The 27,142-nt window shown below is 37.0% G+C and overlaps 1 protein-coding gene across 4 annotated transcripts in view; it reads left to right on the top strand.

Annotated features, from left to right (window-relative positions):
• LOC136872770 (SRRM2 protein homolog rsr-2) overlaps nt 1-27,142 on the top strand; it is a 188,626-nt gene that overhangs the window by 63,886 nt on the left and 97,598 nt on the right. For all 4 annotated transcript variants that reach the window (XM_068227530.1, XM_068227529.1, XM_067146605.2 and 1 more), the window contains one exon: nt 18,368-19,828. In XM_068227530.1, the coding sequence (XP_068083631.1) occupies nt 18,368-19,828 (1,461 nt within the window). The remainder of the gene's footprint in view (nt 1-18,367; nt 19,829-27,142) is intronic.

Raw genomic sequence — 27,142 nt, 5'->3', positions numbered from 1 at the left:
GGATAAATATCCATTCATAGGAAGAGGAATTCAGGAATGGAATAGTTTCCAATTTCTTCGAGATAATTTACAAGAAGACTATGTAAACAACTAATAGGGAATCTGCTACCTGGGCGACAGTCCAATGTGCTATTAATCATAACATCACTTTCTATAACTTATGTAGCATACATATAAAGCAATTTCGTAGTAGACATATTATTGTGATTAAATATTTCAATGAAATATATTATTAACAAAAGAACGTATGAAAAGAGGCATACAGATTAACACAACGCTAATAATGGATTTCGCCACAAATGATCTTTGCTTCAATACGGCTGATGATGACCCCTAGATGGGTCGAAACTAGTACCGTATAATTTTGTAAATTTGTGAATATATTGTATTGAAAAGGTGGAAACATTTAAGTTATTATTATTATTACTTAAAAAAGATTTGTCATAATAAAGACTCGAACCTGCATTCCTCATATTACGAAGAGAGCATGTTAGCCATTACGCTACGAGAACACTTGAATAGTTAGGATACATATAGTTATACCCCGTGGTCTGAAAACTGAAAAAGTAGAAAATTAAAGCCCATTTGAAATGATTTCCAAATAGATTTTGATTCTATATCAAATTAAAGTTTCTTTACGAAAGCTTGACTTATAAAACGTGTTCCCTAAGCTACCGATGCGAGAGGCTGGTGTGACCGTTGTAACACAAGGGAAGCATTAATGTTCAAGACCCTGCAATACAATATCGGCCACTGTTACAGTATCATGCTTTTTTCAGTATACTAAGCTAATTTAAGTTGTATGTCACCTGAAATACAGCTAATAATGTTCAACTCTCAAAACTTGCCCGGCAGGTAAAGTCTTATCAGGCCCTCGAAGTGGCTGATAAATTACGCGCCGGGTATCTATGATTTATGCTGCCGATAGCGCTACCTGGGGGTGGTCAAATGGAAACATCCTTTTACGCGGAGGGCAGATTACGCGCTACTTTACCAGTAGGTGGTAGAACCGGCCCTTAGTGTGGTAGTTTTAAGTATAATATTCCATATTTTGTGTAAAATGTTTGGTTTATGCTTATTAAAGTGCTTTTCTTTTTGGTACTCTGACAGACGAAAGTTTATGATTCGTGTTACGCTGGAGGGACTTTATGATTCTAGGGTTAAAATGTTCTCGTCGTGCTTGTTCATATCATGCTGAAATGCTGTTGGACACTGTCAGGGCGGCACATGAAGATATGGTTAAAACTGGCACATTCTTAATTTGTGGCTGGTATACATTCGCAATTCAATGCGGTGTCCATGAAGTTAACCTCTTATTGCAGCATGTGGTGTGTGGCCTATTGTTGTCAAAATCTAGAAGTTTATATCCTATGATACCTCTTATCTTCAAATCATTAGAAACTGAATCTAACCATCGTCACTTTGCTCTCCCTCTACTTCTCTTATCGTCCCTAACAGAATCTATTATTCTCTTAGGTAACCTAACCTCCTCCATTCGCCTTACATGACCCCACCACCGAAGCCGGTTTATGCATATAACTTTGTCTATTGAGTTCATTCCTAACTCATCCTTCGTTTATCTCCTCAATCTGAATACCATCCTGCCGTTGTTCCCACCTGTTTGTATCAGCAATCATTCTTGCTACTTTCATGTCTGTTACTTCTAACTTACGAATGAGATATCCTGAGTCCACCCAGCTTTCACTTCCGTAAAGCAAAGTTGATCTGAAAACAGACAGATGTAAAGGTTGTTTCATCCGGGAGCTGACTTCCTTCGGAGAATGCCCATCCTAAATACTTGAAATCATTTACCTGGCCCGGCTTTGTATCCCCAGTCTGACATTCATTTCTCCTGGATTTCTAACCTACTAACATCAGTTAGTCTTGGAAAGGCTAATGTTCGTACCATACTCATTGTACTTATTTTCTAGTTCCAAGATATTAGACTGCAGGCTTTCGGTACAATCTGCCATTAAGACCAAGTCGTCAGTATTGGCCAAACTGCTTACTATATTTTTCTCTAAATGAATCCCTCCCTACCGGGTGTGTTGGCCATGCGATTAGGGGCGCGCGGCTGTGAACTTGCATCCGGGAGATTGTGGGTTCGAACCCCACCGTTGGCAGGTCTGAAGATGGTTTTCTGTGATTTCCCATTTTCACACCAGGCAAATGGTGGGGCTATACCTTAATTAAGGCCACGGCCGCTTCCTTTCCACTTCTAGGCCTTTCCTATCCCATCGTCGCCATAACAACTGTCTGTGTCGATGTGACATAGAGCAAACTGTAAAAGAAAAAAATCCCTCCCTATCACTTATACCTTTCAACAGGTAAACTATGAACAACAAAGGTGGAATATTACAGCCTTGTCTAACCTGTGTAAGTACCTTGAACAAAGAACTCATTCTTCCATCAATTCTCACAGCAGCCCAATTACCACCATAAATGCCTTTGATTAATTTTAAAAATCTACTCTTAATCCCATAGTCCCCCAGTGCAGCAAACTTATTTTCCCTCCATACTCTGTCGTCTGCCATCTCTGGATCTCATCATCATCATCATCATCATCATCATCATCATTTCCCCTTACCCAGCTCCTGCCGGGTCAGGGTATTTATGGCACTTCTCCAACTTCCTCTTTCCTTCCACCATTCCTCTTCCACGATCTTGTCTCAGTCTAAATTTCATCTTCTTATGCCGCTCTTCACCAATCCAATCCACCTTGTTCTAGGTCTTCCTCTTGCTCTCTTGCCCTCGTACTTCGCCTCCAGCATCTGTCTTGGAATTCTGTTCTTTCCCATCCTCTTTACATGTCTAAACCACCTTAGTTTATTCTTTTCAATTCTCTCATTTAGCTTTCCTATCCCAAATTCCTTCCCAACATCCTCATTTTTCACTCTGTCTTTCCTTATCTTTCCTGTTATACTTCTTAGGAACTTCATCTCACTGGCTTGAATTCTACTTTCTTGCCTGCTAGTCAGAGTCCAAGTCTCAGCTGCATAAGTCAGTATGGTTACATAATACATTTTGTACATTATCTCTTTACTTTTCTTTGGTACTTCTTTTCTCCAAACAAGTTTTCTTACATTTTGGTAGAATGCATTGCCTTGCTGTACCCTCCTGTTAATCTCAAAGTCCACCCTAGCATTTTGCATTAATTCACTTCCTAGGTATTTAACCCTTTGACCGCCAGCCTTATAAGCGGTGTCCTATGTCCTATACCGCCAAGGCCTAATAAGCACTTTTTGCCTTCCAGTAAATTATTTATTTATTTATTTATTTAATGATGAACAGAACAGGCTTTTGCCCCATTACAATGTTCACAATATACAGTGCAGTACAATTATTAATAGTTACACTACTAAACATTAACTGAAAAAAAAAAGACAATACAAAGAATACATTGAACTCCCCAAAAATACAAAGTTAATAGTACAATTAAAAATATATAGTTACTACATTAATAATTATTTTACACTGGTACCTAACACAAAGTAACACATCAGTTATACTGTTAAATTATACAGTCTTAGTCTTAAAACATGACACGTTATGAAAAATAATATTCTAAAAAGAGAAACAAAGTGTTTAATTTTTAAGTCATTTGAAAATTGTGAATTAAGATAGAAGAAGAGAAATAAAAGAACTATAAGAATGAAATAAGACATGTAGGGCCTACAGAAAACGGAGATAATATTCAACAGTATGTGTATTATAGGAAAGTATTACACGCCAGTTCAAAGTTGATTTGATTCATGAAAAAGATATCCAAATTATATGTATTTAATTTATTATAAAGTTTCAGAATTTTATTAAGAGGAGAATTCTTATGGGCTTCTGTGTGGCATTTCTTAATGTAAAATAAATTCTTGAACCTGCCAGACTTTCGAGGAACGTAAGATGGTATACTTCCAAGTAACTCTTCATCATTAATTGTAGTATTCGATATTTTATACAAAAATAACATCATGGACTTTTTACGTCTTTGTACCAAAATATTAACACCAAAGTGTGATAATATTGTGGAGTAGGACAGAAATGTCTCATTATTATTACAATATTATAAGTCCACCTGTTCAATCAATACAATATGATCCACTATTTCATATGGTCAAAATTTTTATACATAATACATAAAAGTCAATGGTACATGTTTCACCCTCCTTACGGGCATCATCAGCCTATATCAATCTTAAAAATAATACATATGGAGTCATTCTAATCTTGTAAATTATAGGATAAAATGTTGAAAAATGATTTCGTAAAACATTATACAATAACATCTAAAACAACGATAATGCACCAAAGTATGTTAAAAGAGAGTAAATTAACTGTTTTTGAAAATTAAAACGTGGTTAAACATGAATTTTGAGAGTTTAAAACTAAAATGGATCCTTTTTTTATAATATCATTAAGACTGTGATGGTCTTGAGTGTAAACACAATCATCAAAGGGGGATGTTTCTTCAATTCCCATAGTTTGAATCCAAGATGGTAAAATCACTGTCAGTTATTTAAAACGGAAGTGTGAACGTAATAAACATGTTAAAATGTATACGGTTGGTATATCTGAAGGTAGAAAAGAAAATTGAACTTCTTGTAGAGGCGTTGCTAATGATAAAACGTATGTCATAGCTAGCGGAGGTCAGTAATTATGTTGGTAGTCGATTGGATCTAAAAGATAGTCAAGTTGATGTTATAATTCCGTTGAAACATTTGTTGGAAGAAATGATCAAGTTTTTCTGAAACAAAATGTAGAAGAAAGTTGGTTAAATAATACCGTACTGTACAAGAGACTTCCCGTACGTCAAAAATGCCTAAGGCGGTACTTACTCGTACGGTGCGTATTAAGTACGTCGGGTTGTTTCAGCAACGCTAGCTTGACTGAGCTTTCTACTTCTAGTATTATAACGGTGTGGCTGAGGCAGTGAAGGACATGGAGGGGGGGGTAATGGTGGGTGGATCCTTGCGCGCATGTGTCGTTATTGGAGGGGCCTACTTGTAGGACAGAAATGTCGGGTACTCGTGTGACTGTTTCCAGTGCACATACGTTAAGAATTGCTTTTGTACTGTATCAATTAATTTGATGTACTTTGTGTCTGAAGGACTCGATAAAATAGAACCATATTCTAGTTTTGGTCTTACTAATGAGTTGTATAAAATAAATAACGTTGTACATTGAAAATTTAACGAATTTCAAAATGTGAAACCCAAATTCCTATAGGCTTTATTAACTATATATTCAGTATGACTTCCAAATTTCAAATCTATATTAAACTGAATACCTAAATCCATCTTTTTTTCTTTCTGTTTTTACTTCTTTCAAGACGGAACCGTTGATGTTATAAGTATACCCGATATGCTGGCAACATCTTGTAAAAGACATTTTAACACATTTATTTAGATTGAATGGTAATTTATTTTCTTTACTCCACAATGATATAGCATTTAGATCATTTTGTAAATTCTTACAGTCATCAGTAGATTTAATTCAAGAAAATACCTTCAGATCATCGGCAAAGAGTAATACTTCAAACTTAGACACGACATCTACATCACCATTAACATAAATTAGAAACCGTAAAGGTCCTGGATTTGAGCCCTGAAGTACACCTGAATTGGCTATAAAATTGTGAGATGAATATCCTTTATAACACACATATTGTTTTTGTGTTAACTAGGTAAGATCTTATAAAGGAGTAAAAGCCCTGAGAGAAATTCAAGGAGTCGATTTTCTTCAAAAGTTTATCATGATCTACTTTGTCAAAAGCTTTTTGAAAGTCTTTAAATACAACATCAACTTGGCCTCTCTCATCCAAATGCTCTAAAATACGGTGTACTCTGAAAATTGGATTACATTTGTGGTGGTAGAACGCATTGGCATGAAACCATGCTGACGAATAGAAATAATAGGTTTTACATGATTCACTATACGTTCAAAGAGAATACTTTCAAATAGCTTTGCAGTTACAGTTACTGATCTATAATTACTGATTAAGCTAAGGTCACCAGTTTTGGGAATAGGAGTAATTTTCGAATATTTCCAAGCATCAGGAAAAATCGAAGAGCTAACAATCACATTGAACAGTATTGCCAATGGATACGGTAATTGATCTTTGCATCCCTTGAAAATAAACGGAGGAATACCATCTGGTCCTGACGATTTTGTTGGCTTGAGTTTTGCTATTGCTTTCTTGATCTCATAGATAGTTATTCTAACCAAGGGAAGCAAATCCAACTGTGCATTTGAGTTACCATTTGAACAAAACGGATTGTATGATGCAGTATTTTCTGAGTACACCTTAGAAAAATATTCTGCATAACAGTTCCCAATACTTTCATTACTATTGAATACTTTACCATCTAATTTCATCACTGTGCTTTTATTCCAGTTTTTCTTTTGTTTTTTATAGAATTTCAGGATAAATATATGTTCGTTGGTATTTCTAACTCACTACTTTCATTGTATTGTTTGAACGCAATATTAATTTCCTTCCTAATATTTGCTTGTAATTCTTTATACATAACCAAATTAAAATTATTTTTTCCTTTTATTTTCCTAATTTTTTCTTTAAGCTTCAGTTTATGTATCAAATCCTTAGTGTACCAGACTGGATACCTCCGTTTATAGTGCTTGGTTTTTGGAACGCATTTACTAAAAATTGAATACAACTTATCGTAAAATACATCTACAGCTAGATTTACATCATCACAATTCAGAATATCATCCCAGTTTTCTTCCCTAAGCAGAACAAAAGGTGTAAAATATCTGCTCATTTAAAGTCAAATCTTTTTTTCACATCCATGAATTTTACTTGTTTTATTTTCTGTATATTTGATAGAGGCTAACAAAGGAGGATGGTGTTGATCAATAGGAATAAGTATACCTGATTCTTTGCAAGTGTGAATCTCATTATAGAGCCGTATTGGAATTCAGAATAAGATGTTGATTCATTAATAAAAACCACCTTTCCAATACATAACAATCCTTTATATTTAGGATAAAACCATTAACAGATATTAAAATTAGGACATGTTTCGCTCATACTTTGTGAGCATCATCAGCCAGAATAACTTAATTCAAGGTAGGTCAGGGCCCTGATCCCAGTACATATAACGTAAAAACGTCTACTAATACAACGATAAAACTAATTACAACAATTTAAAAATGATCAGTAAGAATATAACATGTCTATTAAATCATTTAGTGATCATTAAAATAGCTTGAAGTGTAGGTGAATGAAAAGAAATGTATATAAATATAAAGGATTATAAGAATTATAAATATAAAGGATTGCTATGTATTGGAAAGGTGGTTTTTATTAATGTATTAATGTAGGAATGAAATGCACAGTCAATCAGCATTTCCTCCACCCCTCCATTTCTGATTCTTTGCTCAGATCAATTGTATCTATACTTGAAAGCACAAGGTCAAGGGTTCTTCCATTTTTATTCCGTACATAATTAATTGATTTTAAAATAAACAAGTGTAAATATTTTAGGACTTCTTTAAACTTATTGCTACCTTGACTCATATCATAATTGCTGCCTGTTATTTCAGGTAAATTAAAATCACCCATTATAATATTCGATGTAAATATATACCTTTGATTTGAATTAGACTTTCAAAGAAGAAACTAGAGTCTGTCAGATCTGAATTTGGTGGAAAATCAGCTACGCAAATAATGTACCTTACATTGTTACTAAGGAATGAAATGCACTGTGAATCAGCATTTCCTTCAACTAGATTTATTCTTTCAGTGATGATACTATTCTGTACACCAATCAACACCCCTCCACCTCTGCTCTTACTAGTGAGTTGTATATTTCTGTCCTGGCGATATACTGCACCCGTCCACCTCCCGAGTCCCAGACTAGCATTTATCTCAGGGGTGTCGGTTCATTATTTAAGTCATCATATATATATATAACGGCCTAATAGAACACGGGGATGAACGGAGCAATTAAAATTAAAATAGGGAAGGCTCGATTGTAAACTTGAATTTAAGGACTCCATGATAGGACTAGGAAGTGACTGTTACTTTAAAAAGGGCATCATCTAACTACAATAAAAAGATTATGAGAGTGGTTTCCTTTGAAATAATTTGCCAGAAGGGGCGGTTTATTACGCCATCTGACGTATGAAACTTTGATACATTTGGCAACGACATTTAAATTTCCACACATGTTACATACACAAATCACTTGCCATACCGCAAGTGGTATCAATATCATGCTGGGTTGCTTCTGAAATAAAATGACATTTTGGAGGTATAATTTACGGATCGATTCCATTTGAATCGAACCGTTGTTCAAAGATATAGCTTCCTTCTATCGGGAGCCCGAGCATAACCCATGTTACGGTCGGCTTCCCGATTTAACTAAGATGACGTACTCCGGCTATATACATTTTTCCGAGACCGGTGCTCGGACTGGGTAATGTTTCTCGTGAAATGCGAAAACTGGATTCCACGGACATTTCCTATCTTACGATATCCAGCTGATGCCATACCACTGAATTAGCATTTATATATTTATTTACATGTGATTTGAAATGTTGCAAAGTAGCCTCAACAGACTACTGACACAGATGAGATAACGAGAAGCGGTTGGGAAATACCGTGGCAATGGCCCCCCTCTCGCATCGCGAGCGAAGTAAACAAACACGCCAAGTATGACTGTAACATCGTCCCATACGGAAACCGTACAATAACGAGGTACAAAATGACTCTAATATTATCATTCTCATTATTCAACATACGAATAGAGGGATGTTGTCACCAAACAATTTAATCCACGATCGTCAGAATATTCATGAAATTATTATTATTATTATTATTGTTATTATTATTATTATTATTATTATTATTATTATTATTATTATTATCTACGGTTCCTGGCACTGTCACGTTTGATTAATATCGTCATTATTATGCGGGATGCAAACACAAATCGTCATTACTGTTATTATTATTATTATTCACGTCACTTAAGAGGTTATTATTATTAATGGACCGGTCACTTCCGCCAAAATATATACAGATATCGGTCGCAATTACAAATATTTCACTGATCAACCAACGGCATCATTACTGTTATTATTATGACAATTATTATTAATCTGACCGCGATGATTTAACATCGTCCTTACATTATTATTATTATTATTATTATTATTATTATTATTATTATTATTATTATCGGTTGCAATATTATCATTTAGATTCTCGTTTAACATCTTTATCAACGCTCGATTAATTAAGGCGGTCCAATCCTTTATCTGCAATATTTATTATTATTATTATCACGACATCATGATTGTCCTCGCTCGTCATTACAGTGAATACAATATACGACCATTTATGTGGAATCTGAACTCTCATTATCCTTAGATCCGTTGTATCTCAACGAATAGCTGTGCAGTCTATTTATTTCGTACATGCTGTCACGGGTCCGAATGCTACCCGCTGCGTAACTCAGTATTTCTCTGTGACACTGCCCGTACATTTTACACTCATATCAATATCCTAAGTGTCTCTCGTACGGAATTTATTTTCCTTCCTATCTCAATATTCCTTGATTCGTTTATTTCTCACAGAATTATCAACTGACTTATTTATTCATTTCTGACATCGTACGACCTTTTATTATCTGACTGCAGATTCTCTCACTTTTTCTATCTCATTTTGATCTACGCCTTAGTTCATTCTCCACAAATAATCGTAACATCTTGAAATTATATTTACCAAAATTTGACAATCATGGTTTCGTAATATTAGTCCTACGTGTTCCGGCTAATGAATCGCAACTTTAAGACACGACATTTATACGTAAAAAAATATTGGACCGTAATTTAAACCACACGTTCATTAACATGTACGGATTATTAGCACCGATCTACATTTCAATATTATTAATTGATCAAATTAAATTACCACGCACTTTAATTCCGAATTAAAAACGACCTCCCGTCATTAAATGATTCCCGATAAACTCAATACCTGATCACATAAATTTATTATTACGCACTGCTCACTAAATATTCCAATATCACATGAATTATAATTATATCCAAATTATATATATAAAAAAAATCTTCTTCAAAAAAAAAAGTAGTTATATTATTTATTTATTATTATTATTAATTAAAAAAATAATTTCGCCTGTTATACGGTAGTTCACTCGTAATATGTTTAACGCATAACCCCTTTCACAAACTCGATTTATTCTGGCACTAAACACTCCAGATATGATTTACTTTGAATATTATATTAATCACATCTCACAAATTTAACAACTTCACTATGAAATATGACCATATTAATTACAACAAAACACAACTGGTATGGCGAAGCTGGATTTTCCTTCCATGTCATTACATAGCTCGTTAAAATGATAAAACAGAAAACACATATCGGGTCTTATTTAACTACCATAACCAAAATCAAACGTAAAGAAAATTATTGACTACAAAGAAATATGAATGCATGCATGACTTAACGTACTACACTATATATACAAACTTACATCTCCAACAAACTGAATACATAAAAGACCCGATTATTTACATTATTATTATTTACTACTCTCCGTGCTACAAATTTAGGATGGGGTCGTTAAGCGACCCATCTTGTTACAGAAGGTAACCAAGTATAATCAAATTATTCCCATTTTTCCCATCACGATAACATTTCCCAAATATTATTTACAATTTAGTACTCATCTTAGTTATCGGTATTCCATTACAGCTTTGCAGATGAGAGGCTCCTCCGGCCCCTCTCTGCATTTTACTCCTCCATTCTTGATGGCGTAGTTCCACAAAAGATTTCCTGGCACATTACCATTTTACACTGATATCTTGATTACCACAAACCTTCACCATTTACAACGTTAACACTGAATACTTTAACTTGGATACAACAAATTACTATCCTAGACCCAAGAATTTAATATTTACACTATTTAATCTTCGTCCAACTACCGCACAATGGACCTGGACACGTACGACGAGGTGTCAACTTTTACGCCCGTCGCGATACGCTTGTTTCGTACGGCACTCTTGACATGTTCATGACATCGGTTCGATATAGCAAAGTACAGGCTACTACTTCCTTAAAGTACTGTTCGTCACACAGTCTATTATGTACGTACTTATTTGATATAATTTATACTACTCCCTTGCAGTGCAATTACTTTACATCACTGATATTTATAAATGACAAACACTGTCCTACGTTAACTATTTCTAGTTCATGTTGCTTGAGCGCGATCACATTTTACGAACACTGGCGGATGCTCGCGCCACTAAATGACTGTACGTCCGTAGAATTCTAAGTTATCGGCGACCAACAGTTCAGCTCCCGATATTCAATTCAAGTGTACCGCGACCGTCAATTCAGCTCCCGAGATTCACTTCAAGTGTGCTGCGACCGTCAATTCAGCTCCCGAGATTCACTTCAAGTGTGCTGGCGAGGATCCCCTGCCCCGTATATATGGTTGAAGCCTTTTTCCCGCGGATTCGTTGACGTCATACCCCTTAGGGAGGGGGTGGATTTTTAATATCGGTACTCGCACTCCGAATTGGAAGTTAAAATTTACATCAAATTAATCCACTCCGCTAGCATATCTGCTGGATTAAATATGAACTCCTGGTGATCACAGATTTAGGAGATACGGGTGGATTTAGCTCCTCACATTTCGCGCCTTCGGTAGCGTCCCTTACAACGTGGTCTTCTTTCAGCCAATGACATTCAAGCTGTCTGGTTTCCAAGAAATCCAGCCTTCAATTTATTTAATTTACCAATAATTATTGATTATTTTTCCATGCGTGACATCTAATAAATTCATTACATCCATCCGTGTACTCACAATAATTTATTACTGAATACTTTTGTAGTTACGAAAATATCTCATCCATCATTCCTTAAGATGGTATCCCTGAGCCTTCCATTAAATTTTTACGATTGGCCGGCAAGCGGTCACGTGATTTAACTCTCCACCTGCTCGAACTTAGGCCAGCGAACGTACACGCAGCCGCTGTAATTTTCCACGAGCTCCCGGAATTTCCGTCCTGCCAAAAATATCCCAAGGTATTACTCATGTTGTGAGTTTCCTTTGTATGACTCTCCCCCTTCCTCTTTCTGACCAAGACTTATTTGTGGACTCTGTATTTCCTTGTTCGCCAACTAATGAGATTCCCTGCTGTGAAGTAGCCAAATGTTGTCGTGTTGAGCTAATCCGTCAGGCTCCAGTCTGTCGTCCTTCCTTCGCTCCGATTTTGACATTACATAAACGAAATATTTTCAACTACACTTCTGTATTTCAATAAATGTACCATATATCATTTTATCAATCAAATCATAACTGACTATGGGCCTAAGTCACTCGGGTTCAATACGTGATACCTATCGTCAAACACTTTGGAATCATAAATAGAATTATGGAGCCATGTTTCAGTTAATACAATAAGATTGTAAGAATTACACAGCACATTATTATAAAATAAGTCTTTCTTAGATCTGAGACTTCTGACATTCTGATAATAAATGTCATAGAGTGAAGTTAACATTTAAACTTATTTAAATCACTTTCGTCTTGAATTCTAATTGTTTGAGAGCCATCTTCTTTCCTCATAAAAATTTTTCCATTTCTAATCCAGAGGTATTTCACAGTTTTGGAAATCGTGACTTCCCTAGCTTTTGAAAACAGTTTCCTAAGAGTAGAACAAAGACTCTCATTTATATAGATAGGATTACTGAAAGTGTAGCCAATATCCAGTGTAGAAAAGTTCCTTTTTATTCTCCTTTGACGGAGAAGTTCTTCTTCAAAATACCTACGGCAAAATTGAACAGTTATGATGGGGGAGTTCGGACTGTTGCTGTTAGGGAGCCTATGGCAAGCATCAATGTCAGTTTCTTCAATACTGACATTGAGTGCTCTACCAACAGCCACCACTCTTTCACTCACATTTTCGTTCTGTTGATGAGGAACTCCATGGATTTCTAAGGTGTTCACCCTGGAATATTGTTCACAGTCAGTAATCCTCTCACTTACGTTTTCAATCCTTTTTTTTCAACTCATTATTTTCATTTTTCAGGGACTCGATCATGAGTAGAAACGAATCAAATTTTCTCCCATGCTCAGCAATCATAGCAGAGTTACTGTCTAGCTTTTCGTGATATAGTTCTAAAGATCTATCATTTCCATTTCCTGAATTTTCTGCGTGTCCGTAATTTGTTGAATTTCTTTCCTTAAATCCACCATTTCATTTCTAACATCGTTCAGAATTGTTAACACTTCCTTCAAAGTCTCTGTGTCTTCATTTTTGTCTTTCTCATCTCTACTAGAAAAACATTCTTAACACTTCTGCTGGCCACCAACTGCTCTAATATGCTCAATTTCCCCTTTCTTCAAGGTTACACATTTAGCATGTGATGTTCTTTTGTATTCAGAACACTGTAATTTATCAGATTTATCAGATTTGTTTGGGAGTTTCAAATTACACACACAGCAATTGCAATTGCTCATTGTAATTTCGGTTTATGGGATAATCCTAAGTAATCCCTAACATGCGTTCTTATTATTTAACTGAAATGTTTATTGAAAAACAAAGCTGTAACGGCAAGAAGTACGTCACGTTCAATATAGAATAAATTTAGTAACACGGAGTATACACAGACATCTAGCGGCAACAACTAAAACTCTACCTTGCGAGAAAAATGACGTTTCAAAGGTGGTAGCATGCGCTAAGTTGGCAGAATAATCACTGTCGATGTTCTTCCATTATTGAGATGATATATCCTCCAAAAATAAGTTTGTCACTGCACAAAGTGAATTTTGATCTCATAACTTTTTATATCGAAGTTAATCACATGAGGCAATGATATTAATTTGTTATGTACTACTTACAGCAGCAGAAGACACCATTTAGAGCTAATGAACAGCATGTTACATCTAAATTATACATTTTAATTGGACCACTACCCACATGTCTTCACACCGCCATGACTATCAATTCGTAATAACTTCTCTTTAATTTATGTAAATTGGATGGGCATTTTTTGTTTCGAAGGTAATACAACTTTTATTATAATTTGGATCCACCTTATTCAATATATGAAAACTGTTGTTTAGATGAAATTACAACATATATTTCAATCAGAACTAGTTTCGACGCCCTTTTTGTTTCATTATCAGCTGATATAGGTTCTTGGAAAAATTGGCAATCACATAAGTTTATCTACGTCAAATTGAACACAATTTAAAACCATATTAACAACCTAAAACTGTTTTACAATTAAACTGTTTCAAAGTCCATATTTTCTACAAGTCCGAGACTTGGGATTCTTAAACCTTAAATTGATGAAAACATATGTAAACCGGTTTGCTCAATAATAAACTAATGTGGATTTAAAAGAACAACAACTTAAAAATAAAATAGTCTTGAAGAAACATTAGCTTAATTTAACACACTTCTTAAAACGTGACGTAGAATCGTATTAAAATAATTCAATAAAATCTTCAGAGTCGCTTTAATGGAGCAATCGTAGTAAGGTGGAAACGAGCAATCGGTCTTTTAAGGTGTTAACAAGCACAACGTTCCCAGTTCAATGCGGACCTGAAATAATAGGAATCTAATAAACTATCGCTTAACTGAAGAGGCAAAATCTAAAATTACGTCTTATAACGTAAACGTTTTTACGTTACTCACCTCAAAAGATCGCTGTCCATGCAAAGCACAATAAAGCTTAGCGAGCAGTGTTGTGTTAGTAATCAAGTGTCCAAGGTTGGTCTGGGCCGAAGGGTGGAAATAGGGGAAAGCGGGAGGAGCAACTGAGGAGCGGCAACCTGTTTGAGCTCCGGAGGGAGTGGTCATTGAAAGCAACTAGTAAAGCTATTATGCATAATATGAAACACCGTCTTATTGTGCATATGTGCATTTTTAAAAAACTCAATAAGGAAATCTAAATTAATATTTTATTTTTCAGAAATGTCATTTAAATTAAGGTTTGAATTAAAATACTGATCCAGGTGTATATAGCAACCCTCCGTAACATCCAGCAAACTTCCCTTTCCTAAGTTCTCCAAGATCTCAATGTCCTGTTCTATAGATGTGAATTTATGCTTTAGATCATGTACATGCTGGCCTATTGTGGAAAATCTGTTATATTTTATTGCATTGGTATGTTCCGTGTATCTAATTTTAAAACTTCGTCCTGTTTGACCTAGATATGTGCACCCACAGTCGTTACATTTAAATCTATACACACTCGATTTGGTATATGGGTTCGATCTATTAACTGAGGCTGAATTGTGCAATACAACTGTATTATTATTATCAGTACGAAACGAAACCTTGGCATTATGTTTCTTGAAAACATTAGTAAACGTATATATATCCTTATTATAAGTAAATATTGCGAACGCCTTCTGATTAGGTTTGTCTTTGGCCAAAGTGGTTTGTAAACGGTACCTGAACTTGTTGATGATACGTTCAATAAAGCATTCACTAAAACCATTAACCTTAGCCATTGAACGTATTATATTGAGTTCTTTATTCAAATTAGCTTTTGTCATGGGGATCCTAAATGCCCGTTCTACTAAACTATTGTATGTTGAGTTTTTTTGACTCTGTGGGTGTTCTGAGTCTTGTCTAATAGTGACTGCCGTTTGTGTAGGCTTTCTAAAAATACTATAAGCAAAAGATGAATCCGATCTGTTGATTTTTACGTCAAGAAAATTGATTCATTACTCTCTGACTCCAAAGTAAATTTAATCTGTGGGTCAATGTTATTAAGTACCTCTAGAGTAGCCGTTGCGTCCCTAACACGTTCGTCTAAAATTACGAATGTATTGTCCACAAATCTAGACCAAAACAGAATGTTGTCAAATTCTCTGTCGTTCTCCATCATGTATATTTCCAAAGAATCCAGATAAATCTCCGCCAAGATTCCCGAGGCCGGAGATCCCATTGCCAACCCATCCTGTTTATAAATGACCTTGTCAAAGATGAAGTAATTATTATTTACAAGTAACTTAATCAATTTCATGAAATCTTGTATTTCAAGTTCACTTAGCTGACTGTAGGATCTTAGATTCTTAAAAACAATAGAAAGCAACTTATTGGTTCTAATGCTCGGAAACATGTTGACAATATCAAATGAATGTATGGTATGGTGAGCTTGTAATTTAAAATTGCTTAATTTATTAACCAGTTCTATGGAGTTCTTTACGGATTTGTTTGCCGTAAATCTATAGTGTTGTTTAAAGAATTTCTGAATGAACTTAGCTAATTTGTGTAGAGGACTGGATCTGTAATTTATTATGGGCCGAATGGGAACCCCGGCCTTGTGAATCTTGGGCAGTGCTTTCGCTGTTGGAAGGCCCACACTTTACTGAACTGTAGGTCATTTGTGATGATTGCTGGACAGCTTCCACAACTGATTCCGAATTGTTCTACAATTTCTGATACTCTCGCCCGTTGATCGTTGTCAATAATGTCTTTAACTGCACAAATGTTTTCATCTCTAATGCTTGTTCGAGGATAGCGATCGTGTTGCTGATTTTCCACACATTCTCTTCCTTCCTTGAACTTTTTATGCCAGGCAAACACGCTTCCTTGACAATGTTTGATCACCGAACTATGCAGTCAATCTCTGGTACATTTCCGCTGCTGTAACTCCTTCATGAGCAAGAAATTTTATAATTAGGCGTTGCACAGTGCAGGGGTGCACCTGTTGCTCCGACATCGTGAACGTTACTGACGAAATGGCGGGAAATATCAAATAGCATGCTCTCCCCACTCCTAACGGTCCCGCCTAAGCATAACAAAAGCGTGGGGCCAGTCCTACCAACTGTTGATGTTCAGGAACAAAAATCCCGTTTATATTTGATCGACCTTCATATCCTTGCTGTTGACCCTGACTATGATGTCACTCAATTCTTTATAAAGCTTGTCAACTTCATCCTCATCTGCACCCTCACATGGTGAACACACTGAGACAATTCTCATCCTAATTCCTCAAACTGCCAAATCTACCCTCATCATTATGTTGCGTGCAATAGTGTTCCTGATGAAAAGCCCTACCCCACACTTTGCCCTTCCCTTTTTAACACCCGTCAAGTACACTTTATAATCTCCTATCTCATCCTTCGTTATCTCCCCTTACCTGCATATCACTTACTCCTAGCACATCGAGATGTATCCTCTGTGCTGACTCATAAACTCTTCCTTAACTTCATTAATATTGTTAGCTTCCCATCGAATTTCACTTTGTTCGCCAAGTTGTTTCCAAGGAGTTTCTCGCCCGTCAAATGGGAGTGGGACTCCATTACTCCCATATGTCTGAGGCTTGCTTACAATGTTCTGAGCTCAGTAAATTCATGAAGCAGGATGCTACCCTACTTACACATAGCCCAAGTGAGAATCTATCCTCGAATGGGTTAAGGATGAACGTTGGATCGTATAGTCCTAACCGCCTGAGTACAAAGAGGGCCGTGACTCGGAATATGTCCGAGGTGCCTACTCCCGTTCCATAGCAACTGATATCCCGACTCTCGGGACCACTTACTAGGCCACTCAGCCGTTGCCCATGGTTCACAAACTAGGACTTGGCTATAGTAACCCACACCATGAACCCTCTACTGTATACAAATAAAATTTAAATGTAGTGAGACCAGAATCTAGCAAATTTGCATGCTTCCTTGGTGACATCACTCAGGTTCTGAGGAGAGCATGTAGTTAGGCACAACTTGCAGACAGTGAGATGGTTATTGGTTTGCTCTTCACCGTGTTTACATAGTGTGGAGTCACAAGCAAATTCCCACTTTCTCATGTTGGTCTTTGGTCTGCCAACTCCAGATTCCAGCCTGTTGAGTGCCTTGCATATTGACTAACTTTCCTCGTTTCCTGACGGGAGTTTTCAATCGCTGTCTATGTAACTATGTTTGAATTTTCAGATTGTCCCTCTAAGAGAAGTTTAGACTTGACACAATATCTGGCTGTTTTTTCAGAAGATGGTTTGCAGTTCTGGACTTTTCCCCCTCTGCTGTGTAAATGTATGACAATGTGAACTAATAAGAACTTGAATATTCATAATATTCATGAGCTTTGGTATTATTTGACATGTTGTCCTTGTTCTGTAAATAATCATTTATGAATTAATTTGCTTGCAACAGAGTATATTGCTGACTGAGACAGATTGTGAATATTTTCTCTCTCACACGCATATTTGCGCTCTCTCTCTCTCTCTCTCTCAGGAAAATATTTGAATTTCTTCTAAAATTTTAATTTTGTATTTTCTTTGTTGCATAGTGTAGTATAATATTTTTCTCTCATTTTTCTTTTTTTTTTTCTTTTCTTTTTTTTGTAGGTGAAAGAATGAGAAATTCATCAGAGAGAATTTGGCAGAATTTGGTGGCAAGTGCTGTCCCTCAGAACACTGTAATCTTGGCGAAACATAAGGAACAAGTTCATCATGCTTATCAGAAGGGTTCAAAAGTTAAGAGAATGAAAGAAGATGATAAATATGTTTCTCAGAACATACGAAAAGGAAAAGAAGAGGGATTAGTTCATAAAGAAAGACTGCAGAGGAAAGGCACATTTGCCAATAGTATTGAACATAAGAGAGGCACAGAAGAGCTTGAAGAAATGAGGAGCCCTAAAAAGAAACAGACTCGGCAGAATAGCATAGGAAGAAATAAGGAAAGTCCACACAGGAAACGGCTCTCTACAAACAGTGAGAAATCTAGTGGAAAGGAAGACCAAGAGTTGGAAACAGTAGATTCGTTGCATAATATTGTTGTACCTAAGAATGATAAAGTGCAGGCAGAAGCGACAAGGAGTCCTCAGAAGAAGGAGACTCTGCGGAAGAGGGAGAAAAGAAATGGAAAGCAGCAGGTTGTCCGAGAGTGTCCACAGAGGAGGCAGCCTTCTAGGAACAGTGAAAAATCTGGTAGAGAGGAAGAACGAAAGTCAGTGAGTGAAAGTCTGTGGGAAGGAGATATTTTACATAATAATACATCTCAGAAAGAGACTCTGCAGAACAGCATGGACAGAAATGAAAAACAAGAAGTTGTCCAACAGAAACTGCTGAAAAAGCATTCTACTCCAGACAGTGCAAAATCTAATGCAGAGAAAAAAACAGAAGCATCTGACAGAAGTACAGAAAGAAACCAACAGATTATCAGTAAGATTCCTCGGAGAAAGGAAGTTCCTCAGAATTGTCGGTCATCTAAACGAAAGGAAAATTCACAAGCTGTACAAGAAAGTCCTGGGAAGAAACATACTTCTCAGATCTCTATCATTTCTAAAAGAAAGGAAGATACAGAAAATATGACAGAAAAACATCGAAGGAAACGTACTTCTCAGAACAGTAATCGTCCCAAAATTAATGAAGATCTACAGCCTGTGAGAGGAAGGCTGCGGAAAAAACAGGCTTCTCCTAACATGTTGTCTAAAGGAAAGAAACATCCACAGGCTTTGGTAAAAAGTCAGAAAAAGGAAGTATCACAGAGCAGAATGACGAGATCTAGAAGAAAAGAAGAGACAATTTCTTCAGATGAGGAGGCGTCACAGGGCAGTATAACAGATGAAGGAAGAAATGAACCCCAAATTGAAGATAAGACAAGTCAACCATCTGAAGAGCTTATCAAGCCTAAAAGCAAGAAAAACACACTACCAGAAGGACCTGTCTCAAAATCTGAACAGAAGAGAGTTGTACAAGGGCCCTCCCAGAGGAAAGAAGAATCTCGGAATAATTCTAAACAAAATACAAAACCGCAGATGTCGAATGCTGAAAAGGAGAACATTCCATTGCCTGAAAGCAGTTCAAGTAAGTACAGCCTAAGTCTTCTCTTCCCTCTTTAGGTTCATACATTTTTCTGCTCATGATTTCAACAGTGTACTGCTACTCCACTTCCATAGCATGAGTATATATTCAGCTAAAGAGGATAATCTTCAGAACTTTGTTGTTGTGAAGTGGTGTATTTGTTCAGAATAGTGGAGTATATCTCTCTCTATATATATATAAAAATGAAGTATCATCTGTCTCTGCCCATCTGGCTTTTGAAACGGCATTGAGTCTGAATTGCTAGACGGAATTTCATGAAGTTTTGAACAAACCTTCTCAGGGGAACTGCCACTTGACTATGTTTTTCCTTCAAAGTATTGCCCTGAAACTTATTTGCAAAAAATCATATAATAGCTAAATAACAATCATATGGCCTCGGCTGCCAGGTACAGGATTTCCTAATTTGATGCTATCTACCTGTTTGCTCGTCAATTTTGACATTCTGTTTTACTCTAGGCCTACTAGATGGTAGAGTAAAACAAATCTCTTTCGGAATAGTGTCTGTTTCTCACTCAGTGCATGGCATACTAATGGAGTAGGAACTTGAAAGGATAGGCGTAGTTTTGGAAAGTAGCGTTCAAAGTTATGAAGAGACTAGCACTGTCAGTGAGGCAGTCAGTGGCTTTGACAGTAGTTTGTTAAAGTGGAAGCCATTTTCTTTTTAGTTTTGACTCTGTTAATATACAACCTCTTAAGTTTTCCAGTCTGCCAAACTAATGCAAGATGGTTCTGAAATGTAGACAATGCTAAAAGCAGACATAAGCAAACTGGAAGTGCTTTAAATGTGGTGTCTCTGGTGAATACCAGGGGTCTCTTCGTATGACCAGCTTCATAACAAAACCATCAGATTGAAGTGTGGAAACCCACCAATGATCGAAGGATTAATTCATGATTGGAGATTACGGTGGTTTGGGTATGTCAGCCGAATGAGGTCTACCTCACCAATTACTCTAGCAACAGAGACCTGCTCTTTGCAACATCCATAGAAAGACTCCCATAAAACCTGGACAAAGCAGATTTGAGGCCCCAGAATATGAAGGCTTAGTTTTCTCAATGCCAAACACAAAGCCCTCTGCTGCCAGGCATGGAAAAATGTTTTCTGTTACATTCATGGTCCAACGTCGAACCGTTAACTAAGGGAAAGAGAAAGAGAAAGCAAGGTTAATAAATAACAGAAAATACCTGGAAAAGAAAACATTTTAATAAAAGGTATCTATTATTAGTCAAGCAAGCCAAGTAAGAACAAATAGATTAGCTAAAGCACAAAAATTAACATGGGATATCTACAAAAAGAAATGTCTATCAATAAATACAAAAATAAAACACTACAACACAGTTATAAAACCGGAAGCTACATATGCAGCAGAAACACTCTTTTACCTGAATAAACAATCAAAGACTGACAGACTTCAGAAAATTGAAAGGAGGATTGGAAGAACCTGTATCAACAAAAAATATCAGAAAGATAGACAGTGGCGGTTAATACCTAACAAAGTCGTGTACAAAGAGCTAGAACCCATTACAGATACTATGCGTAAGAGGAGACTGGGATTCTTTGGACATATCATGAGGATGCAGGACTCGAGACTTCTGAAACAACTAGTACAACACAATCTCGTCTCAAAAAATACCACAACAGGATGTAAATGGATCAGAGAAGTAAGAGAGGATCTGAAGGAAATAGGCCTTACAACAGAAGACACCAAAAATAAGATAAAATTGAATACAAAACTCAAGAATACAAACCTCCGCTTTACCCTTACACAAAACAAACCAACAACACGCACATTTTCAACTGAGGAAAGGGCACGAAGATCGGAGCGTCTGAAGAAGTACTGGGAGGACCGCAAAGCCTGAACAATCCCTTCAAAGAGACCTGAACGACGGACTGACTAAAGTGATCCTATGTGGTCATAAAAGAAGAAGAAGAAGAAGATTAGTCAAATGTTCTCTTTTCAGATATTTATAAATTTTAGAACCTTCTGTTTCTGTGTCAGCTACTAAGGTCAGATTTCTATGCATTATTTCAGCATGTCACTAGAGTCTACTCAGTGTCTTCGATTTAAATACTATTGTTCAGAATGCAGATTTCAGATATATATATGAATAGGCATAATTTCTTATTTCTTTACTGAAGATTGAATACATATCCTGTGTTGAAGGAACCAGGCCTGGCGGTTTAATTTATTTCACTGATTTTGTCAGCTCTTACACTTTGTCATTCCCAGTAGTAATGTCGGCTTGTTGAGAGTCTTTTACTGCGAGGATCATGTCTAGCATTTTCTGTTATAAAGAAATGAGATTTATTTCAAAGACAAACATAACAGAAGGCTTCATAGCCCAAGCCATTCCTTATAAAAAAGGACAGGAAGAATGCTTTTAGTCTGTAGCTAAGGGGGCACTTCTTCGAAACGCGCAACATGTGGAAGTAAGACATCAGCATTTAGTTGAAGATCTTGAAGTGATTGGCCTAATGACTGGAACTCAAAACAGCATTTCATCTTCCTTTGTGAATATTTGGAAGCGACTTAGCATCCCTTACCATCCCTCATGTCAGTAAACTTGCACTGAAGGGATCGATCATCATACTTCTAAGCCATCTGTATAATGAACCGCATGATTCTTTCACCATTTTTGTTTTCTAAAATTGGACGGTGTTATGCATGGCTTGACCAAGTGCCAAAATGTCATTTTGAGATATTGAATTCGATGGGGAGCTATCAATATTAATGGGGCTTATGGAAGAAAGAAGGTAGAACTGGCTAAGTCAGCAAAGAGGATGCATCTGGATGTGCTAGGAGTAAGTGATATTCGGGTAAGGTGAGATAGTGAGGAAGAGATAGGAGATTATAAAGTGTACTTGACGGGTGTTAGAAACGGAAGGGCAGAGTCTGGGGTAGGGCTCTTTATCAAGAATATCATTGCACGCAACATTGTTTTTGTTAGGCATGTAAATGAGCGAATGTTGTGGGTACATTTGTCAGTTGGAGGAATTAGGACAAGAACTGTGTCCATGTATTCACCATGTGAGGGTAAGCATTGAGTGACATCATGGTCAGGGTCAGCAACAAGGATAGAATAGTGCTAATGGGCGATTTGAATGCGAGAGTTGGGAATAGAACTGAAGGATACGAAAGGGTGATTGGTAAATGTGGGGAAGATATGGAAGCTAATGGGAATGGGAAGCGTTGGCTGGACTTCTTTGCTAGTATGGCTTTAGCGGTTATGAATACATTCTTCAAGCATAAGGCTATTCACTGCTACACATGGGAGGCTAGGGGTACCAGATCCATAATAGACTATATCTTAACAGACTTTGAATTCAGGAAATCTGTTATGAATGTACGAGTTTTTCACGGATTTTTCGATGATACAGACCACTATCTGATCTGTAGTGAACTAAGTATCTCTAGGCCTAGGATAGAGAAAATGAAATCTATCTGCAAACGAATAAGGGTAGAAAATCTCCAGGACGAGGAAATTAGACAGAAGTACATGGATATGATTAGCGAGAAGTTTCGAACAGTAGACAGTAAGCAGGTTCAGGATGTAGAAAGTGAATGGGTGGCATACAGGGATGCTGTAGCAGAAACAGCAAGGGAATACCTAGGAACAACTGTGTGTAAAGATGGGAAAAGCCAAACATCTTGGTGGAATGATGAAGTGAGAGCAGCCTGTAAACATTAAAAAAAAGGCTTATCAGAAATGGCTCCAAACAAGGGCCGAGGCAGACAGGGATTTGTACGTAGATGAAAGAAACAGAGCAAAACAAATAGTTGTTGAATCCAAAAAGAAGTCATGGGAAGATTTTGTTAATAACCTGGAAAGGCTAGGTCAAGCAGTAGGGAAACCTTTCTGGACAGTAATAAAGAATCTTAGGAAGGGAGGGAAAAAGGAAATGAACAGTGTTTTGAGTAATTCAGGTGAACTCATAATAGATCCCAGGGAATCACTGGAGAGGTGGAGGGAATATTTTGAACATCATCTCAATGTAAACGGAAATCATCCTGGTGGTGTTGCAAATAGCCAAGCTCATGGGGAGGAGGAAAATGATGTTGGTGAAATTATGCTTGAGAAAGTGGAAAGGATGGTAAATAAACTCCATTGTCATAAGGCAGCAGGAATAGATGAAATTAGACCTGAAATGGTGAAGTATAGTGGGAAGACAGGGATGAAATGGCTTCATAGAGTAGTAAAATTAGCGTGGAGTGTTGGTAAGGTACCTTCAGATTGGGCAAAAGCAGTAATTGCACCTATCTATAAGCAAGGGAATAGGAAGGATTGCAACAACTATCGAGGTATCTCATTGATTAGTATACCAGGCAAAGTTGGCATCTTGGAAAGGAGGGTGCGATCAGTCGCTGAAAGGAAGTTGGATAAAAATCAGTGTGGTTTCAGACCACAGAGAGGCTGTCAGGATCAGATTTTCAGTATGCGCCAGGTAATTGAAAAATGCTACGAGAGGAATAGGCAGTTGTGTTTATGTTTCGTAGATCTAGAGAAAGCATATGACAGGGTACTGAGGGGAAAGATGTTCGCTATACTGGGGGACTATGGAATTAAAGGTAGATTATTAAAATCAATCAAAGGCATTTATGTTGACAATTGGGCTTCAGTGAGAATTGATGGTAGAATGAGTTCTTGGTTCAGGGTACTTACAGGAGTTAGACAAGGCTGTAATCTTTCACCTTTGCTGTTCGTAGTTTACATGGATCATCTGCTGAAAGGTATAAAATGGCAGGGAGGGATTCAGTTAGGTGGAAATGTAGTAAGTAGTTTGGCCTATGCTGACGACTTGGTCTTAATGGCAGACTGTGCCGAAAGCCTGCAGTCTGATATCTTGGAACTTGAAAATAGGTGCAATGAGTATGGTATGAATATTAACCTCTCGAAGACTGAATTGATTCAGAATTAAGTATTTATTTATTTCCACCTAGTCGATACAATGATTGCTTAAGGCAATTTAATGGTTAAAAGTTGTACATGTTTCGTATATTATCAACATCTTCAGCCACATAACACTGTCATGGACAGTGCTACGTGGCTGAAGATGTTGATAATATACGAAACATGTACAACTTTTAACCATTAAATTGCCTTAAGCAATCATTGTATCGACTAGGTGGAAATAAATAAATACTTAATTCTGAATCTATTGAAGTGTGATAGGACCATGAAGCTGATTTTATGTAAGACTAAATTGATGTCAGTAGGTAAGAAATTCAACAGAATTGAATGTCAGCTTTCAAGTATTTAGGTTGTGTGTTCTCCCAGGATGGTAATATAGTAAGTGAGATTGAATCAAGGTGTAGTAAAGCTAATGCAGTGAGCTCGCAGTTGCGATCAGCAATATTCTGTAAGAAGGAAGTCAGCTCCCAGACAAAACTATCTTTACATCGGTCTGTTTTCAGACCAACTTTGCTTTACGGGAGCGAAAGCTGGGTGGACTCAGGATACCTTATTCATAAGTTTGAAGTAACAGACATGAAAGTAGCAAGAATTATTGCTGGTACAAACAGGTGGGAACATTGGCAGCAGGGTACTTGAAATGAAGATATAAAGGCTAATTTAGGAATGAACTCGATGGATGAAGCTGTACGCATAAACTTGCTTTGGTTGTGGGGTCATGTGAGGCGAATGGAGGAGGATGGGTTACCTAGGAGAATAATGGACTCTGCTATGGAGGGTAAGAGAAGTAGAGGGAGACCAAGACGACGATGGTTAGACTCGGTTTCTAACGATTTAAAGATAAGAGGTATAGAACTAAATGAGGCCACAACACTATTTGCAAATCGAGGATTGTGGCGACGTTTAGTGAATTCACAGAGGCTTGCAGACTGAATGCTGAAAGGCATAACAGTCTATAATGATAATGTATGTATGTATGTATGTATGGATGTATGTATGTATGTATGTAATAATAATGAAATTTTAAAAAAATTAGGAACTAGTGTAAGCGTAGTGTTAGTTCGAACACGGGCAATGAAATGCCTGAACACACAGAAAGATGTACGAATAATTTAGATGAGAATCACGACAATATCACAGACAGTTACGTGTACCAAACACATAGCACGACAGCACAAATTTTTAAAATATCCAAATAGGAACGGCACACGCATCGAACAAAGGCCATAATCACTCGCAGAAATACAGAAAACAAATAAAAACAAGGGGAAATCAACTTTCAATCAAGGCAGAGGAGAATTTTGAAATTACCTAGGCAATAATGGCCTATTTCGTTACACACAGAACACACTGGAAACATGACGCCTTACCACAAAACTAAGATATATAATTAAGTCGTAATGGACACACGCACGGGCATATAACAAACTAACAAAAGGAAAATAATATGAGCACAAAGAAATGATAAAGGCATACTTACATTAATCCATATGCCTAGGTAAGGCAATCGTGTTCTGAATTATCACTACAACTCACCAGTAAGAAATAAAATTTACATATTCACATCATTACAACTACACTAAAACAGAAAAAGGTTTAAAGAAAAACTGGTTCCCTGTTGGGATAGTTCTAGGCCGTCACCCTATACCAGTTTGAGAATGCATAATATTAGCAGCAGTAGCACACGCCATCGATCAAAGGCAGCGTCTCCTTTCAAAAACTTTAAAGAGCAGACAGACACACTACATAATCGGCCGCCAGAAGCGGCACAGTCTTGTCTCACAGCTTGCCCTGGCAAGCACAGCCAAAACACACACTGTAATAGCTATGTACTCTCCTAGATGGCCTAAGAGTCCGTGCAGCCGTCTACAATGCAGTTATACCCTTAGAGCACATGGTGTAACTATGTGACGAAAGGTCCTCTTCGCCACATATAGACAGAGTAGATGACTAGTAGGCTAACAGTTCTGAACGCTCAGGCACAATTTATCAGAGTCCACCAGATAGAAGGTTTAGTCATCCCATACTTCAAATAGAGTAGAATTCCAGTCTCATATAATCGTGGTAATATCACAGCTCCATACAGTCACTAGGCCATGAATACAAGGTCCCATAGTAGAATACAATAATTCACCAAAATTACAAGTGCCGATAAGAGACACAGTTTAAATATATGTCGCGTAGACAGTTGATTGTCCAAAGTATATCACATAACAAGCGTATTTTGTTAAATAATGCTTCAGTCACCCCAGGTGAAAGAGGACCACAGGGGGCAGAGATGAGGCAGGTAGCGCTCAGTCATATGCACTTGAAAAGGTTCCACTCAGTCACATAGTACGAGAGCGTCCAAAGAGTTTGGCATAAGTCCACAAGTTAAGTCCATTACTA

The sequence above is a fragment of the Anabrus simplex genome, chromosome 4 (genome assembly GCF_040414725.1).
Source record: "Anabrus simplex isolate iqAnaSimp1 chromosome 4, ASM4041472v1, whole genome shotgun sequence".
In the NCBI taxonomy this organism is placed as follows: domain Eukaryota; kingdom Metazoa; phylum Arthropoda; class Insecta; order Orthoptera; family Tettigoniidae; genus Anabrus; species Anabrus simplex.
This window is presented reverse-complemented; position numbering and strand designations above follow the sequence as displayed.